The sequence below is a fragment of the Delphinapterus leucas genome, chromosome 19, assembly GCF_059928025.1.
Source record: "Delphinapterus leucas isolate spDelLeu-1000000601 "Yukka" chromosome 19, BTC_Dleu_Yukka2, whole genome shotgun sequence".
In the NCBI taxonomy this organism is placed as follows: domain Eukaryota; kingdom Metazoa; phylum Chordata; class Mammalia; order Artiodactyla; family Monodontidae; genus Delphinapterus; species Delphinapterus leucas.
Window position 1 is genome coordinate 14618740 of NC_143147.1, and position 13761 is coordinate 14632500.

General features: G+C 51.5%; 2 protein-coding genes across 4 annotated transcripts; one reads left to right on the forward strand and one right to left on the reverse strand.

Annotated features, from left to right (window-relative positions):
• Positions 1 to 553: 553 nt before the first annotated feature.
• SLC25A35 (solute carrier family 25 member 35) lies at positions 554 to 4549 on the forward strand. 2 transcript variants are annotated; one of them, XM_022595694.2, is made up of 5 exons: positions 554 to 1638; positions 2552 to 2617; positions 3086 to 3226; positions 3583 to 3717; positions 3872 to 4549. In XM_022595694.2, the coding sequence occupies exons 1-5, from the start codon at positions 1264 to 1266 to the stop codon at positions 4043 to 4045; spliced, it is 891 nt and encodes a 296-aa protein (XP_022451402.1). In that variant the 5' UTR covers positions 554 to 1263; the 3' UTR covers positions 4046 to 4549. The 2 variants fall into 2 exon arrangements, with proteins under 2 accessions (XP_022451402.1, XP_022451401.1); XM_022595693.2 differs by having other exon boundaries at positions 1227 to 1638; positions 3074 to 3226.
• RANGRF (RAN guanine nucleotide release factor) lies at positions 4435 to 5889 on the reverse strand. 2 transcript variants are annotated; one of them, XM_022595695.3, is made up of 5 exons: positions 5683 to 5887; positions 5477 to 5593; positions 5119 to 5275; positions 4943 to 5028; positions 4435 to 4720 (listed from the first exon to the last, which is right to left on the reverse strand). In XM_022595695.3, exons 1-5 carry the CDS (start codon positions 5757 to 5759, stop codon positions 4597 to 4599), a joined length of 561 nt encoding a protein of 186 aa, XP_022451403.1. In that variant the 5' UTR covers positions 5760 to 5887; the 3' UTR covers positions 4435 to 4596. The 2 variants fall into 2 exon arrangements, with proteins under 2 accessions (XP_022451403.1, XP_022451404.1); XM_022595696.3 differs by having other exon boundaries at positions 4597 to 4720; positions 5140 to 5275; positions 5683 to 5889.
• Positions 5890 to 13761: the final 7872 nt, after the last annotated feature.

Sequence of the window (13761 nt, forward strand, 5' to 3'; positions counted from 1 at the left end):
AACCTAAGCCCAGGGATCAAAATCCCGCCTTACTTAGCCTGTCTGGCCTTCTCCCTGGGTTGCTGTGAGGATCAAAAGAACGTAGGGATGTGACTATGTTCCCTCGCCATCCTTCGGGACCCCTTCCTCCGCGCCCGCAGCCACCACACCCCCCGCGCTGGAACCTACAAATATTTTACCAAGCCTAAGGAGATCTGTCCCGTCCAGTAGGTGTGTCCCACCTGCCTCGCGGGAGGAGCCGCAGTTTCCGGGCTCTCCTGGCGCCTGAACCGAGAGGGAGTGGACCTACAGTTTGGCAACCGCACCCGGCGATGACCCGGGATACAAGGCGAAGGAGGGGAGCCCTCCGCCCGCAAGAGCAGCAGCCCAAAACATGCAGTTGAGGGACTGCTGCCTCCGTACTCGGCCTCTGAGCCCGTCCAGTAACCCAGGGTCCAACCTCTCCTCCCCGCCAGTGATAAAACCTCTGCTCCCCGGGGACCCCTCCCAGCACTCCGAGTCCGCAGCCCAGGCACTGGTACCGGGGTGGGGAGAGTTAATTCCAATCGCCTCTCTGCGGATTCCGGAGGCCGGGTCGCCGAGAGCACCTCCCATTGGCCGCAGAGCCGGCTCGGCGCTGATTGGCTGAGGCTCTCGGCTATGGCTCCCCATTGGGCGTCGCTCTCCAGTGATTGGAGTGTGGCGGCCCGGCCTCCGCAGGCTCCCTGGGGTGAAGCTGCTGCGGGCTCCGGCAGCTGCCTGAGGGCGCTCATACCCGGCCGGAGCCTCGACTTCCTTCCCCGATCCAGACCTCGTTGCTGTCCGGGGACGCCACTGGATCTTCTCCTGGATCCTTTCCCTCCTTAACCTGCAGATTTTCTTTTTCCTTCCTCCCTGGCTCCGGTCTCCCAGCTCCGCGTTTCCCTCACCTACTCCCGGCCCCCATAGCCGGCCATCCTCAGCATCCCACCTTACGCCCTCCTGGCTTCTGCCCCTCCTTGACCTCAAATCCCTTGATTAACAAGTCCCCGTCATAACCCTCTCGCCAGACTCTCCTAAACTCATATTTCTTCTCTCTTTGCCATCTCCTGACTCCCAAATTCCAGCTAACCCTTGACCTCTTGACATTTGACCCTGACACTCTTGACTCCAGACTTCTGCATTTCTACCTCCTGCAGCCTGGACTGCTGGAACTGAGGCTTTCCCCTGATTTTCTGACTCCGTTTCTGAAGCTCATTTTAACTTTCTTACCCCTGGGCCAGTTCCTGCTACTGCTGTCCCACCATGGACTTCTTGATGAGCGGCCTGGCAGCCTGTGGGGCCTGTTTGTTCACCAATCCCCTGGAGGTGGTGAAGACCAGAATGCAGCTGCAGGGAGAACTGCAGGCCCCCGGGACCTACCGACGACACTACCGAAACGTCTTCCATGCCTTCATCACCATCGGCAAGGTGGACGGCCTGGCAGCCCTGCAGAAGGGCCTGGCCCCTGCCCTCTTATACCAGTTCCTGATGAACGGCATCCGGCTGGGCACCTACGGGCTGGCTGAAGCTGGAGGCTGCCTGCACACAGCTGAAGGCACCCTGAGCCCTGTCCGCAGCGCAGCAGCTGGGGCCCTGGCTGGGGTCATGGGAGCCTACTTGGGGAGCCCCATCTACATGGTGAGAAGAAGGGTCTTGCTTGGGGCCTTCAGGGCAGACCTTTGGTGTAGGGTGGGTGCCTGGGCCTTCACAACCTGACACTGAGGTTGGAAATGGATTTGTGTAGGGGAGGGTGGGGAATTTGATTAACATACATCGATGGGTGTGGGGATCAGGGGAAGTCCTGGGAGTTACAGAATTACTATCCCACAGTCTGCCCCTTTGAGTTAATCTGGTATCGGTGAAGGGTCAGGAACCTGAGCCCAGAAAGGGGAAGCGGCTAGCTCAAGGTCACCACAGCTGCTCGTTGCTAGGACTTGGCCCTGCTTAGCGCTCTTTCTGGAAAGACGCTGGGAGGCAATGAGTTCTGTAGAAGGAGAGGCAGTCTGGTCTCACTCCCAGGGTATGAGATTCGGGGACAGTGACTTCTCCAAAGTCAGCTGGACACATGCCCCCCACAGGGCTTGGGGGCCAGAGAGCAAGTTTTGCCGAGAGCAAGTTTTGCCGATGACCCCTCACAACCTGCCCCAGAGTCTGATGGGGAGCCTGGTCATGATGGTGGCTGAAGATCCTGTCTGCCGGTCTGGGAGTAGGAGCTGGCATGAGAGGCTGGACACCAGGACTTGCCTAACATGAACGGTCTTAGGAATTGTTGCCATTCTCCAACCTCTCCACCCCCGCCCCTTCCCCCAAGGGAAGAAGGATGTAGAGGGGGTGGGGTGTCTTGCAGTGCTAGGAGAGCCATCCCCCGGGACTGGAGCCAAGGGACGCAGTCTCATGACCAATTTATTAGGTGGGAACAACAATAATTATCAGATTAGAAGGATATTCATTGCCGAACACCCAGAGGAAGTGTGAAGGGGTCAGTCATTTGGCTGTCTGAGGTGGGGGGCTGGCCGCTGGGCCACAGGCTGTGATACTCTCTCGTCTCCAGGTGAAGACACACCTACAGGCACAGGCAGCCACAGAAATTGCTGTGGGGCACCAGTATAACCATCAGGTGAGGGTTTTCCAACCCGCTGGCGTCCCTGCCCATTCTCTTCCATTTTCCCCAGGTTTCTGCCTGCACCCAACAGCCGCAACCCAGTCACGGCTCTGCCCAGCCCATCAGTTCGTCCCTACTCTGTCCCTGGAGTCCACCCAGACCCTCTTATCCCCATGTTCCCTGTTCCTCTAGCTTCTGCACCTATTTCTCTTGCCCCATTCTCCTGACCTGCTAATGTCCTCACGTGCATACACCCTGCCCTGTTCTGGGGTGGCGAGGGAGGGAAGGTGTGTTGGCAGACAAGTGAGGGCCACGTTCATGCTCAAAGCCCACATGGCACTGGTCGTCTAGACATCGGGTGCCTTTTATGGACCCATCCTTGGCACTGTTAGGGGGTGGCAGCCCCTGATGCCTGGGTGACTGAACCCCGCCCCCGTGGTTTTTTCTCTGCCCTCCCCCTCCCCCAACAAGGGCATGTTTCAGGCGCTAATCAAGATTGGCCAGAAATATGGTCTGGTGGGGTTGTGGCGTGGGGCCCTGGGCGGCCTGCCCCGAGTTATCGTCGGTTCCGCCACCCAGCTGTGCACCTTCTCGTCCACCAAGGACCTCGTGACCCAGCGGGAGGTACTGCCTGGGAAGGGGGTGGGGCCATCCTGGGAATGTGGGCAGGGGGAGGGCAAGCTGAAGTGGGCTCAGCTTGAAGAGGGACAGTGCCAACATTCAATGTGAGGGAGCGGCAGGAGGGCTTGGGGGGATCACTGTCTCTTTACAACCTTCCCACAGTTCTCTTGTCACTTCCTCCCAGGTGTACCTGAGTCCTCAGGGCCTTCCGCTCTTCCTCCTTCACCGTGTTATCACCGGTGGGGTGGAAGCTCCCTGAGTTACCAGCTCTCCACTGTACCCGCAGCACAGGGCCTGGGCTTTCCGAGGGGTTGAATGATTGGCTGACTGACAGAGCTCTTCCTCCCTCCCCCCCTTAGATATTTCCACCCCAGAGCTGGAAGGTGGCTCTGGTGGCCGCCATGGTGAGTGGCATTGCGGTGGTCCTGGCCATGACACCCTTTGACGTGGTCAGCACAAGGCTCTACAACCAGCCCACAGATGCTCAGGGCAAGGTAAGGGAGTGCTCTGGGGTGCAGGACAGTAGGGAAAGCCAGGGGGTGAGGGAAGCAGATTGTGGGTGCAGGTAGGAAGCCTAAAATGCAGCCTGCTGAGGTGAGGCCCCTGGTGGGCTCTGACAAACTCTGCTCTTCCTCTTCAACCTTTCAGGGCCTCATGTACCGGGGCTTGCTGGATGCTCTGCTGCAGACAGCTCGGATAGAGGGCATTTGGGGCATGTACAAGGGTATAGGTGCCTCCTACTTCCGCCTCGGCCCCCACACCATCCTCTCCCTCTTCTTCTGGGACCAGCTGCGCACACTCTACTACGTGTATACCAAATAACAACAGCCACTCTTCCAACACTCCACCAAGTCGGCACTCCTTGGACTCTTCTGACTCCATTGTTATGACCTGGTGACTTCTGACCAGATGATCTTTCATCCATCAGAGGGGGACCACCAACCCCACTCCCCATCTGTTTTCTCAGGGTTGAATCACTACAAGGGATCGTTTCCCTCCCTTCCTTGGGTGTTGCTTTAAACCTTCCCTACCCGTACCCCTGTGAATTTCACACCCCTGTCTCAGGGCTGAACCAGTCACTGCAAAGTGTATTTCCTCCCTTCCTCCACTGCCGGCCTTGGGCCCTTCTGATCCCATGCACAATTTTAAACTCCACCGTCCAAGACCAAAGGGAATTGGGGGGACCCAGGTGTTCTGTTGGATTCAAAGGCGCAGAGATTATATTGGTTATAAAGCAAGTTTATTTCTGCAGAGAGGAGGTGTCTTATGTTTATGCACTGGGAAGCTATTAGGGGAATATATCCAACCCTTTGATCCCCTTGCAGAACAGAGGCCCCAAGTCTTCAGAAGCAGCATGCAGCATTTCAGCGTCCTTACTGGGGACCAAAGATGTTGGGATCGTGAAGGGTCAGACTGGTCACCAACTGTTCAAAGTCACCCAGGCTCCAGGGCGGAAGCGACAGATTTTCAGGGCCAAGAGATGACCTATTCTCAGGGCTTGGGGTGAGGAACAGATAGAGAGAGAACATCATCTGGGCCTTGGGCTTGTAAATTCCCATTTCCTGTTTCCCAGAGGACCTGGTTATCTGTGACCCCAAACCCCTGGCCCACTCCCACTTCCTTGGAGGACCCCACCAGCCAGTCTCCCTACTCTGCCCCTCCAAGCCAGTTCTCCTGGGGACCCAGTCATAAGCGAGGTGCCCTTTCTGTTCTCCTTACGGGGGTTGATTGAAGGTGAGCAGGAAATCAGTCTGGTACTGGGGCAGCCGCAGCAAGGCCTGGTACAGTGTCACATACTTTGCTACCTAAAGTGATCGGAGTCAGGATGCTTACCTGATTCCCTAGAGCCACCCCCTTCACCCCTCGAAGACGTCTCACACTCCCCTGGCCCTCACCTGCTGGTTTTCTTTAGCTACCTGCTGCTTGCCAGAGAGGATCCAGGCTTCTTGACAGCAGCCCCTCAGGGCCAGGTTCTCCAAAAGGAGGGGCTGCACAGCCTCCACTTGCACAACCCTAGCCTCCTGCACCCCGCCAACGTCCTCAAAATGGTACCTGGAGTTGGGTGAGCAGGGTCAGGGAGGGGCATTTCTCACTGCCCCTTACAAGCACCTCATCCTAAACTTCGCTCACTTCTGGTGACGTGGTGTTACCCTTGGAGTTCTCATTGCCCAGATTAGCCGTCCCGCCACAGGCCCCGCCCACTCTTTCGGCTCTGGTCCTCCCATTGGCCAGCCGCGGGCCCGCCTCCCTCACCGCGCTGCCTCTTCGCCCTGCACGTGGGCCTGCAGCTCCAGAAGTTCCACGATCAGGCTCTGGTCTGTCACGCGATGACAGAAAACTTCTTGATTGTCCGGGACCGGTCGAAGGTCGCTGAAGAAAGGCGAGGCAGGCCCTGGTTGACCCCGGCTACTTCCCGCAACCCACCTGGTCAGCCTCCTTTGGTGCCCGGGCCTTCTTACCTTACGTCGATGGCCCCCGGAGGGAGAGTGGCGGAGAAGGCGCCCCCGAACAGTGGGTAGTCTCGCGTGGGCTCCATGGGCCTGAGACTAGGGTATGGGCATTAAAGATTTAAAAGAAACCCACATGGGGCCACTTGGCATCACCTCCGTTTCGCAGCAGCCCCGGCCCCCTTCAGGTCTTCCTCTGCTCCTGACCCTTTAGGATTTGGCCCCGCCCCGCGATCACGCTGGCCAATTGGCGCCCGCGCCTTGGGGGGGCGGTGCCCCAGCGGAGCTCCTCCCGGAAGTCAAGCTCTTAGAAGGGCGCGGGGCGGGACTGCGGGGTCCGCTAGGAGCTGAGACTTCGGTTTAGGTTTTGTGACACTCTCGTGGTCACTAGACCGCGCCCGCCGGTCTCCTCCTTCTAAAGGGGTCGCACTTTATAAGAGTGTTGCCTGAGACCCACCTTAGGGGCCGTTGCTCGTCCAAGGGACCGATGTCTTGTGGGGGTCTCCTGAGTTGGTGGGGATAGTTTCAGGGTCTCCCGTATCACTCTCTCCCGGGCCTCTTGACAGGGAGTGAGCTGCCAGCCAGTTAGCTAATTCCCGGATGCATGGAATTAGGGGAACAGTGGGGCCAGGTGTCCGGGGCCGGGTTAGGATTCAAGCCTCACGCCTTCCTGAAAGCAAGACCCAAACCGGTGATTATACATCTAATCCCCCTCAAATCTTCACCTTGGGAACTGAGGTGAGGCGAGGGGATGGAGGGGTGGGGAGGGAGGCGTTGCCCACCCCTTACACACACGCCTGGACGAAAGCACAGAATAAACTTTTTCTTTTATAGATTTTTAGAGTGTTCTTAAAGTTTCAGCTCAAGTGTATCCTCCCAGCTAATTGCGCCATTCATCTTTGATCCCCAGCACCTGGCGGAGCGTTTAGAGCATAACAGACCCATGATGTACTGTTGAGTGACTGAATAAACCCAACAGGGTGAATTTTGGAACCCAGGGGACCACCCATACCCTCAGGGGTTCTAGATGTCATCTACTTCACAGCCAAAAACTGAGCAAGAGGATTCTCATCCTGAGGCCATCCTGTTACTGACCAGGGTTCTTGGCCTCCTTAATTAACAGAAATTGATCAGAGGCCAGACAAGAAATTCAGGCAAGGCTTTATTGGGGCCCCTGCTGCAGCAGGGGGAAGTGAGAGCAAACAACAGTTTCGCTTGCTTGCTGGCTCCCTGAGGGTGTTCTTCATGTAGGTGAGGGTAGGGGTGTGTCCAGGGGTCAGGCCGGAGGAAGGCTTTGGTGGTTTTCCCACCCCATAGGTGGTGTGTGCAGGAGGCACGCGCAGTACCCTGCTTTGGCTCCGGGCTCTTCAAGAGTGGCAGTTGGGTTTTTTGGTCTCTTTGTATCTTTTATCCAGGATTCGCCCCGACTGCGCATGCGTGCAGTTATTTTTAGTCCCGTACAATTTCTTTGTATTTTGTTGCTGGAGGAGAGGTGTGTCCAGGTGCAAGCACTGCTGCAAAAGGTCCCATGTTGCAGCCTGTATCACTAGAGCTGGCTATTTATGAATAGGAAAAGAATACGGGACAAAGCATGGGCTCAGAAGGCTTGCGGAACAGGAACAGTGAGAAAAGAATTTTGTATGTGATCAGGATTTTCTAAGGTTGAATTGACTTTAATTAGGGAAATAGACTTTATGAAGATCAGGCTGATGCAAGACTGGATTTGGTTTCTGTCTCTCATAAGAGAACAAAGTTGTCCTGGAATGCTGCTTTTGATAACAGATTGTGTGAGTTCCTGTGCCTTTAAATGATCTATATTTACTTTTGATTTTTTTTCCCTACCTTGGCTCAAGGCATCAATATTGTTTGACAGCAACCTATCATCCTATCCAACCGGGTGTTTTAAAACCTTTTAAAAATTTTGACAGACTTGCCAAATACATCATGGCTATTCTAACCCACTGTTGCACCCTGGATGAAAAGGAGCGTATACTGAGGAAGTCCGGGGAACACGCAGATGGCCTGCTGGCCACCAATCCACACCACCAGATTTATCAGGTAGATGGGGATGCAATCCCAGAACATGATCCACACTGGGACTATGAATACCGTGTAGGCCAGGCTAGGATGAGACATTCTATTACTCATTTATCAGAAGGAATGAAAAGGTGTATGGTGAAGCCTGTAAATTATGATAAGGTCTGAGAGGTTACACAGGAAAAAGATGAAAACCTGGCAGTCTTCCTGAGCCGGTTGACAGAAGCATTCAGGAAGGACACCAATACAGACCCTGAGTCTGCAGAAGGGAGGACACTGTCGGCCATGCATTTTATCACCCAGGCTACTCCTGATATCTGGAGAAAATTACAAAAGCTTGAGGCTGGGCCCCAAATCCCATTGTCAACTCTGGCAGAGGAGGCCTTCAAGGTCAAGAACAACCGAGACTTAACGGAGGAGGGCCAATAGGATGAGAGGCTAATAAAGAAAACGCAACTTTCGGCTGCTCGGATCCACCCACCACCTCAAGGGGACACTGGAGGGCCGAGAAGGCGGGACAGACCACCAAGAAACCACCTGGGCCCAAACCAGTGTCCCTTTTGTCTGAAGGAGGGGCACTGGAAGGGGGAATGCCCTGAGCGCCCTCCTGTGGGACTCCCGAGGGGCAAACCCGACTGGCCCCAGTTCCTTGTGAATCTCTCAGATGAGAAATTCCCACACACTGACTGACAGCCCGGATCGATCGCCTGCCCAGCTCCAGATCCAACTCGATCCATCCTCGTTTCAACAATGGAGCCTCGGGTCACCCTCCCTGTGGCAGGTAGGAGAACTGAATTTCTTGTAGACACTGGAGCTGCCTGCTCTGTTCTGACTTGGCCAGCCGGCCCCTTCTCCAACCATGATTGTACTGTGACACAAGTTGATGGACAGCTAAAGGTAAGGCGATTTACGTCTCCCCTTGCCTGCGGAATCGGGTCTGTTATTATTACTAATTTTTGTACATGCCAGAATGCCCTGTCCCTCTCCTCAGGAGAGATTTGCTAAATAAGTTAGAAGCTAGTGTATTCTTAGGACAGGGTGAAGTCCAAGGAGGTAAAGAATTCGAACAGAGAGTGCATCTATTAGTAGCCCCAGATGACCCACCTGTTGGGCATCAAAATATTCCCCAAGACATCCCTCAAGAAATTAGAGAACAAGTAGATCCTGCAGTTTGGGATACCTCGGTGCCAGGAAGGGCAAAATGTGTTCCCCAAATACCAATAAGGTTAAGGCCTAGGGAAAAATACCCCAGGAAGAGATAATATCCTTTAAAGCCTGAGGCCCTGAGGGGAATCCAACCTAAAACACAAACTCATTAGGCCCTGCCAATCACCTTGCACCACCCTGATCCTCCCCACTCAGAAGCATTGTGAATGTGGGAGTCATCCCTATTCACCCTCTGGTGCCAAACCCATACGTACACCCTCCTCACCCAGGTGTCAGGGAGCGCCCAGTATTTCTCTGTTATGGATCTCAAATATGCATTTTTCTGTATTCCCCTACACCCAGACCCTCAATACCTTTTTGCCTTTGAATGGAGGGACTCTGACCCCCTGGAAGTTACCCAATATACATGGATGGTGCGTCCGCAGGGTTTTCGGGACAGCCCCCATCTTTTTGGAAATGCGTTGCAAGGGAACTGGAGGAACTGAGCTTTGAGAAGGGAACTCTGTTACAATATGTTGATGAGTTATTGATAAGTAGTGAGACCAAAGAAGATTCAGATCAAAATACTGTTAGGGTCCTAAATTTTCTGGCGAAAAGGGGATATAAAGTCTCTCCAACCAAGGCTCAGATCTCATAGCAAGGGGTTCAATGTTTAGGATTTGTTTTGACCCCAGGGGCATGAGTCCTGGCCATAGATCGAAAAATAGCAATTAGTACATTACCGTCTCCAACCACAAAGAGGCAACTCCGAGGCTTTCTCCAGATGGCTGGGTTCCTACGTATCTGGATTCCAAATTATGGCCTTGTAGCAAAACCTCTATATGACGCTCTAAAGGGAGGAGAAAGGGAATGCCTTCAATGGAATAAGGACCGCCAGCAGGCCTTTGAGACTCTAAAGCCTGAGTTTATCAGAGTACCAGCACGGGGGCTTCCACGTTTGGACAAGCCCTTACCCTATACGTTCACGAGAGGTCAGGGAGAGCACCAGGAGTCCTGACCCAAAAGCTGGGACCAGATCAGAGACCAGTGGCTTTCTTTTCAAAACAACTGGACTCAGTGGGCCTGGGATGGCCACGCTGCCTGCGGGCAGTAGCAGCTGCAGCCCTGTTGGCTAATGAGGCTTCCAAGCTTACCCTGGGACAACACTTAGATGTGTTGACCCCTCATCAGGTACAGTCTGTGCTGGAGGTCAAAGGACATCATTGGTTGACTAGAGGAGGGTTAACAAGATATCTGTCCCTCCTAATGGACACCCCCGACATTACCTTAAAGGTGTGCCAAATCCTGAACCCAGCAACTCTGCTTCCAGCAGTGGAGAGTGGAGACTTACTGCACCAGTGTATAGAGATCAGAGAACAAACTTACTTACTCCAGCAGGCCTGATCTTCTAGATGAGCCTCTTGACAGCCCTAAGGTCGAATGGTTTACTGATGGGAGCAGTTTTCTAGAAATGGGAGACCGAAAGGCAGGGTATGCCACAGTTAGTCTAGATGAAGTCATAGAAGCCAAGGCCCTGCCACTCCCTGCTTTTGCTCCAGGCTCCTCAAAAGTGGCAGTTGGGTTTTTTGGTCTCTTTGTATCTTTAGTCCAGAATTTACCCCAACTGTGCATGCACACATAGTTATTTTTAGTCCCATACCATTTCTTTGTATTTGGTTGCTGGAGGAGAGGTGTGCCCAGGTGCAAGCATTGCAGCACTGCAGCAAAAGGTCCCAGGTCCCAGCCTGTCTACCCACTGGGTTCCAAGTGCCGATCATACCTCTGAACCGTAATCATTTTGTGACACTGGGGCCAAGGGGCACATATTCTTTGGTCCCTCACCTTACCAGGCCTTAAGCAAAAGGCTGGAGATATAAAGGCTATTAGGACAGAGCCCCTGCCTCACCAGGAGTATACAAAGAACAGTAGAGGACACTCTGAGTCTTAAAGGTTGACTCAGAATTCACCAGGGCAACCTAGGGGTATTCTAGCCAAGGGGAACGTCGGGAGCAAAGACTGGGAAATGAGAGGGCCCTGTTTTGGGGAGTGTAAGTATATCAGTTTGGCGAGGGTGCCCTGGGGAATGGATGGTAGGGAGCTGTGAGGCTGGAGGGTTGGCCACGGTCAGGGTGTGCTGAGGAGCGTGGACCCCTCACTTCTGACAGCCAGCATCAGACTTCTCTCGGAGCTTCATTTCCTCAACTCTAAAACATTGTTAGGAGTAAAGGAAGTACGGATGTAGTTGAATTGAATCTGTTTCGGGGCAAAGAGATTGGACTAAGTTTGATCCATGAGCAATTAGAAAGAAGAGGGGTGTGTTATAGACCCCCAAGGGAGAGAAGGCGCCTGGACGTGGGGAACCAAGGGAGCCAGGTCACAGGGGTCAACCCCATGCTGCATCCCTCACCTAGGGGGCGATGTACCTCTCTATCCCTCCCTCCCCATTTCTGCTGGCTTGCATTCTGCTCCCACCTGGCCCCCTCTGGCAATACTGGCTCTGGCTGCTTGGTGAGCAGTCAAGCAGGTAGGGAACCCTTGGAAAGGGACCTGCAAGGACATAGAAATTAACAGGGCCCTGGCACCGGGCACAAGTGGTGGGGGCCTATTCGTGGGCCAGGAGGAGGTTGGACTAGATTAGGGACACTGAGGAGAATCCCCCCAGCTTCCTCATTTTGGGTCTCTGGCACATTAGGCGTCATGCTCTGCTGTGAGCCTCTTGTGCATCTCGCGATGCCTGGCCCTCCACCGTTCTGGAGCTCTTGGGGCACAGGTTAGGTGGGCTCCTCCAGATGGTAGGAAGCAGACCTCCAGGAAGTGACAGAGGTGCAGGGCGGGACCTCCTCTGGGAGAGTGGGGTGGAAGGAAACCCTAACTTGGCAAGTTCCTGCTCTTGACTCCACTTTCCTCTCCCTCACCTTTCACCTTTTTCTCCGTGTCTGTCACTTCTTCTGGCCTTCCCAACCGCTGACTCCCCCTGCGTGTTCAAGTTCAAACTTCCCAAGAGACAGGATCAAATTGGGTCAGTCAGTCACCATCCAATCTGAAAGTACCTATTTGGCCAGCTCTCCTGCCTGTGCACTTGCCAGACACGGATGAGATCCCTTCCTTGTCCAGCTGGCTGTGGCTAGGATGACCAGTGTCATGGGAGAGATCTCAGAAGGCTGAGATGGCCCGAAGCTACGCTTCTCAAGAGGGTGTGAGGGTGTGTCCAGCTCTCAACTCACTGGTTTGAAGTAGGCCTGCAACTGATTGATTCTGTACCCCTGGGACTTTCCCCTCTTCCAATGCCCTGCATGCAGTTGATGCACTATTTTTGCTTTGGGGACAGTTTTCTCAGAGCCCCCACCTCCCCCACCCCATCACCTTTGAGGGTACCAAGGGGTGGAAGTGATGGACTTGGACCAGAGAGGTAACTCAGTGCACAAAGTCAAGCATCCCTTTGGGAAGAGTAAGGACAATATATATTTCTACCAAGCAGGGCTTTTAACTTTTTTGCTTCCATACACCCCCTTGGCAGTATGGTGAAGCCCATGGACCACCCCCCTACTCAGAATAATGTTCTTAAATTCATAAGATAAAATATATAGGGGACTTCCTTGGCGGTCCAGTAGTTAAGACTCCGCGCTTCCACTGCAGGGGGTGTGGGTTCAATCCCTGGTCTGGGAATTAAGATCCTACATGCTATGTGGCCAAAAATAAATAAATTAATTAAATTAAATGGATAAGCAACAAGGATAATATGTACAGGGAAATATAACGATTATAAAAAGATAAAATATATAGGAATACAAAGAAAATTAAACTATTTAAATACAGTTATCAAAATTAAAAAACAAAATTGTAAATGGAGTGTAACCTTTAAAAACTCTGTGTGTGTGTAAATTGATACACATATATGTATATACACATATATTGGACTAAACGTAGATGTCTTCAGTATACTTTGTATGTTTTTAACATTTGAAGAGAATATTTTGAATCTGTGCATTTTATTTTTTCAATCTTATTTTACAAATTCCTGTTCTATAAATAATAGGGTATTTCAGATAGAGAAACTGAAGGCACTTTGCCATTTGGTGATGAAATGAAGGGCAGAAGATTTAGAAAAGTACATGTACCCAAACCCACAACAAACCAACGTTATAAACTCATGTCTAATGTGTCCAGTGGTCAAAGGCTTTATACGGCTGCCAGAATTGCCAAATAATTTTAATAAAAGTGGATTTGAACATAGAAAATTGGTATATATATATATACATGTGTTGGTGTGTATATATATATGTATGTGTGTGTTGTGTGTGTGTATATATATATATATGTCTGTATATATATATATATATATACACACACATATACACAATTGGTAATTGTGTGTGTGTGTATATATATATATGTCTGTATATATATATATATATATATACACACACATATACACAATTGGTAATTGTGTGTGTGTGTATATATATATATATGTCTGTATATATATATATATACACACACATATACACAATTGGTAATTGTGTGTGTGTGTATATATATATATATGTCTGTATATATATATATATATACACACACATATACACAATTGGTAATTGTGTGTGTGTGTATATATATATATATGTCTGTATATATATATATATATACACACACATATACACAATTGGTAATTGTGTGTGTGTATATATATATATATGTCTGTATATATATATATATATACACACACATATACACAATTGGTAATTGTGTGTGTGTATATATATATATATATGTCTGTATATATATATATATATATACACACACATATACACAATTGGTAATTGTGTGTGTGTGTATATATATATATATGTCTGTATATATATATATATATACACACACATATACACAATTGGTAATTGTGTGTGTGTGTAT